Source organism: Callorhinus ursinus, unplaced genomic scaffold (genome assembly GCF_003265705.2).
Source record: "Callorhinus ursinus isolate GAN/ISIS: 27379988/994484 unplaced genomic scaffold, GSC_fseal_2.0 scaffold63, whole genome shotgun sequence".
Taxonomy (NCBI): Eukaryota; Metazoa; Chordata; class Mammalia; order Carnivora; family Otariidae; genus Callorhinus; species Callorhinus ursinus.
The window spans coordinates 4,671,343-4,676,233 of record NW_027397125.1 but is presented as its reverse complement, the minus strand read 5'-3'; the positions used below and the strand labels follow the sequence as shown (position 1 = coordinate 4,676,233).

Genomic DNA, 4,891 nt, shown 5'->3' with positions numbered 1-4,891 from the left:
AAGCATGCTTTTCAACAGTGCAAATTTCCATAATTTTGATTTACTGCTTCCATCATCACAACATAGTACACCAGCATGGCCCTTACCAAGGGCTAGACCCTAGCCATTTGCATGTTGAACTACTTTGATTTTAAGTGCAAATATAGATAGTCACCTCTGATTGTCACTTGCAGTAGAAACTCTCCTGCTTTATTCACAGGATGGTCTAAAAACAGAAGTTTAGAGAGATGCAGAAAAAGTAAAAGGTAGTAAGATCCTAGTGCCTGAGTTCTGGTACCAAAGAGCCCTGAAAGAACTGTAATTTTTCATTTGGGATATTCCTACAACTCTGACCCATTTTACTTTTCTTGGTTGTATTTACTGCTTTGTCACTATGAAGAGTCAGACCATAAAATATCCTGCTATTAAGAGAACTACTTTGTTTTGCAAGTTTGAGGAGTCAAACTTGAGTCAGACCACAAGGTAAGCAGGACAATAATAGTAAGAGTCACCTTATTTAAAACCTTTGGGTGAGAACACAGAAAGGACTTTTCCAATTGCAAGGAGTAGCTGTAAAAGTAAAATCACACCCTTTGCCAAAAAAAAAAAAGCAATCTCATATTTATTTTACTCAGTATATATGAGGCAGCTTTTACCAGCATTCAAGCAGGACTCCCCAATCTTTCAACTCAAAAAAAAAAAAAAAAAAAAGATAAAGAAAGGAAGGACGGAAGGAAGGGAAGAAGGAAGGAAAATTAAGTGCAACTACTCTTGGAGAAGGAATGAGGGAAGGAAGAAGAAAAGATATCCCACAAACAAGAGCTCCAGAAAAGAACATTTTGGGCTCACAGAAAACTTCTTTCTACCTCACTATGTAACCAAGTAACCTAACAAACTTTCACTGAATTAACAGTTACACTTTCAGGTCTGAAATCTAGTGCATAAACTTAATGGCTCATTGTAATATTTATTATTCAACCTTTTGACATTTATTTGTAGCAGTTGAATTGAGGTACCGGGTGCATTATTAGCTTTGAAACAGTAAAGTGTTCCAGCTCTACCTTAATAACTGAGTTTTACTTGAGTCTTTAGCCTGAAGTAGTCTGTGGAATGTAAACCAACCCTTCTCCCACCCCCCCCCCCCCCCCCACCCAAAAAAAAAAAAAAAACCAAAAAAAAAAAAACCCGCAATGGAAAAAAAGTAATCCGATTTCTGTCTTCAAAATGCGATAAACCAGGGCTCCAAAAGGGGTGTAACACATTAATGGACTTGTACAAACCATCCTGTGCAGTTTACAACAAAAGGAAGGTAATAGGGTTCAAGAAAATATCTTCCAAAACACTTTTATGAATTAAATTTCCTGAATTTGTGACTAGGTGGAAGAGGTATTGCAGAACCGCCCAGCTGCCATTTCCATATAGGATGGGCCTTGTGAGGAGGTTGGGAATCCTTAGTGGTGTTTAAGGAATACGCCGGCCACAAATCCCCATCCTTCCCAATAATGAGTGATGGTGGACAAGGAAAATTTGCCATGAAATTAAATGGCCTTTTCACTGCTGATGCTACATTGCTGGCTACCTTTTTGCGTCTGTTTATAACTGTAAAATCATCCAGTGTTCCTTCATGTGTCTCAGTTTTACCTGTAGGACGAGGACTTCTAGCTGATTTCAAATTTGGTTTGACTGGAGGTGTCTGAAGTACAGGTCGCTTTCCCAGTACTAGTGTCCGGTAATTTTTTCTCACCCTGGCACCAAATTTATATTCCCCATCCTCAGGTTTTGGAGAACCTAAAGTGCATGAAAGGCCCTGACTCTGAGCCAGTGGATTTAAGGAAGGAGTTTCTTTTTCAGGGCATGCAAAGCCTTCCTCCTTGGCTGTGGTTAACAAGGCGTCCTCCTCTTTACTTTCAGTCACACTGTAAAACTCACCCTTTGTATCATTGCACTCGCACTTAAGCTTATTTGTAATAAGGTCAGGTTCATATTCTTCATTAGCACTACTGTCTTCTACTTTGATTTTAATATTGTGCAGAAATGGCAAGGTCTTGTCTCCTGTGTTCGTGCAGGGAGTCTCAGCTTTAGTTGCTGCTGCTGCTGCATCCACCGCAGAATCCGCTTGTGAAGGGGACAAATCCGTAGCAAATTCAGCACAATGAGGGATTTTGGAATCTTTCTCTGAATTTGAGGCCGCTCCTGAAGAATCTTTATTTAAGAACCTAGCAGCTATTGTGTTGTTATCTGCACAGTGTGCCGTAGGACTTGCTGGTAGGCATTTCCTTGCCTCTCGGAGTATTCTTTGTTGTGGAAATGCATTGTTTGTCTTTGGGCTAGGTGAAGAGGCCCCCTCCGCCAGGCAGTTAATTGTCAGGTCAGTTCTCTTTACAGTACTGGAAATTTCAGAGTGTGGGAATGTAATCTCAGATACCCTATCGTTCCTTATCTCTGTGAAACAACTCCCCAGGCCGGCCGGGCAGTATACCGGAGACGCTTTGGGGGCCCAGCTCTGCAGATTCCACTCCTCCGGCGACTCCGCTTTGACACTACTCTTGAGGTCGGGAAGTCTGCCCGCATCCTCGAAAGCAGCGGGTTTGGTTGCAGCGGCTGCGGAGGCCAGATGGTACAAGAAGTTGGCCTGCGCCTGCACGCTGGGAGGCTTGCAGAAGCTGGTGCGTCTGAAACGGATGCTCTGCACTGACACTTGGCTGGAGCCGGAGCTGGAGTCCGACTCCGTGGACGAGTCCTCCTCCTCCGAGCTGACTTCGCTGGAATCCGAGGCCCCACTGCCCCCCTCCTCCTCCTCCTCCTCCTCTTCCTCCTCCTCCTCCTCTTCTCCCTCCTCCTCTTCTTCCTCCGAGGACACCGAGTTGCTGGAGCTGGACAAACTGGAGCCAAAATCTGAGTCGTTGGCTGCATGGTCCGAGTAGGAGCTGGACTCCGAGTCGCTGCTGCAACTCTCGGGAAAGCTGCCGAGATGGGGCTGCGGCCGGTGGTGATGTGGGGGGTGGTGATTCGACGGCGGCTGCTGGGCCCGGTGGTGGTGGTGGTGGTGGTGGTGGTGGTGGTGATGGTGGTGGTGGTGGTGGGGAGGCGTGCAGAAGCTGTTAACCAGGTGAAACCTCTCCAGGCAAGTGGCCCCAGCGGCTGCCGCCGCCGCCGCGGCCGCCGCCGCCGCGGCCGCCGCCTTGGCTTTGTAGGACCTGGGCAGCAGCAGCAGGCGGCGGGCGCCGGCGTGGGGCGCGAGCAGGCAGTCCTTGGCGCCCCCGCGCTTGCGCTTGCACCGGTAGGTCAGGCTCACCGGGCCTCCTGCGCCCGCCGCCGCCTTGGGCTGGGGCCCGGCCGCCGACGCCTGGTAGTAGGCGGCGGCGGCGGCGGCGGCGGCGGCGGCAGCGGCGGCGGCGGCGGCGGCGGCGGCGGCCGGGTGCTTGCTGCAGAGCAGGCTCCGAAAATAAGCAGGGTCCGAGTGGAAAGCAACGTAGTTTCCCTGGAGCGGGGCAGTTTCATAGTTTAGAGGGGGTTTGCAAGGCGAGCGCACGATTTCCGGATAGTGCGAGCCCGGGTATTTGCTAAAAATCTGAGGTAGATGGGCGGCGGGGCGCGCGGCGGCGGCGCCCGGGCGCGGGGACTGCGCGCTGATTGGCAGGGGCCGCGCGGCTCCGCTCAGGCCCCGCCAAAGTTGGTGCTTGTCCTTCCAAAAACCCGGGCGGGGGCAGGCGGCGGCGGCGGCGCGCTCTGGTGGCGGCGCCTTTGTGGCCAGGGCCCGGCCGACCCTCCTGCGCTTGGTTTTGAGGACACGCTCGGTTTTGCAGGAGGTGTAGAGAGCTTCCACGTCTTCCCGAGAGATGAGCGTGCATTTGGCGGCGTGGAAGGCGATGCTGTTGATTGCCTTGAGTTTCCGCAACTCCTCCAGATCGCAGTGGTGCTTTTTCACTTTCAAATGATCCATGCGCTTGTGCACGGTCGTCCTCGGGATGTTTTTCAGCAGATCCGTGAAGACTTGGGAGAGGGCAAACATTTGCTTTCCTTTAATGATGAGGTAGCCGAGCCTCACGCCATCCACCTCTTCAAAACCTGACTTCAGGTCTCCCATCTCGGGCACTAAATGATCCCCACCATTTGCAGTAAATATATACGTGACGCATACATACACATGTATGTATGTTAATCCTCCACCAGATGCTGCGTGTGTCTCAAGGCATCCTGCTAATAAAATAACAAAAGACTGTTATTCCCGGCGAAGGGAGTGCCAAACTCTAGGCTAAATTATTGGAAAAAAAAAAAACAACAACAACATGAAATTACACTGACTTGATTCTTGCTTTTTTTTTTGGTTTTCGTATTTTTTTAAAAAGAGGGAAAAAACCATCCGGTTTCTGATCTGCCAGTGTGTTGGTCTAAGTCCCCGATGCAGATCAGTACCTGGGCCCCTCTATTCCTTCCTTCTCCATTGGAGCACTATGATAATGGAATGTGAAGGGAGAAAGAGAAAAGAAATGCAGCTGCTATTCCCGCCGCTGCTTTAGCTACAAATAAAATGACAGAGTGAAGTGAGCTCGTCCGGAGACACCTTCATCAATTAATTCCCCTAAAGCCAGCGCTGATTGGACACTCCTGACAGGTGATGCAATAAAAATTGATATTCCACCCCTTCCCCCCAAAATCTCCCACTAATTAGCATACCCTTATACTGCCACCTCCCCTCCCAAAGTAAATAATACAGTCGGTATATAAATCTTTCCATTAAACTATCGGAGCTCAGAAACAGCCTGACTCACAGACTTCATCTGAACCAGTGTGTGTACGCTTAAAAAAAAAAAAAAAAAATCCCTGTATATTCGCCTTTAAAGGAATATTGCCTATTTTTTCTTTATTTGCATTTTACCGCTGCAGCTATTATCATTTCAAAGAAAAGCAT

At 48.7% G+C, this 4,891-nt stretch overlaps 1 protein-coding gene across 1 annotated transcript; it reads right to left on the bottom strand.

Annotated features, from left to right (window-relative positions):
- Positions 1 to 1,171: 1,171 nt before the first annotated feature.
- On the bottom strand, positions 1,172 to 4,394 carry SKIDA1 (SKI/DACH domain containing 1). The gene is made up of 2 exons (XM_025891906.2): positions 4,285 to 4,394; positions 1,172 to 4,179 (listed from the first exon to the last, which is right to left on the bottom strand). Exons 1-2 carry the CDS (start codon positions 4,340 to 4,342, stop codon positions 1,325 to 1,327), a joined length of 2,913 nt encoding a protein of 970 aa, XP_025747691.2. The 5' UTR covers positions 4,343 to 4,394; the 3' UTR covers positions 1,172 to 1,324.
- Between the last annotated feature and the right edge of the window lie 497 nt (positions 4,395 to 4,891).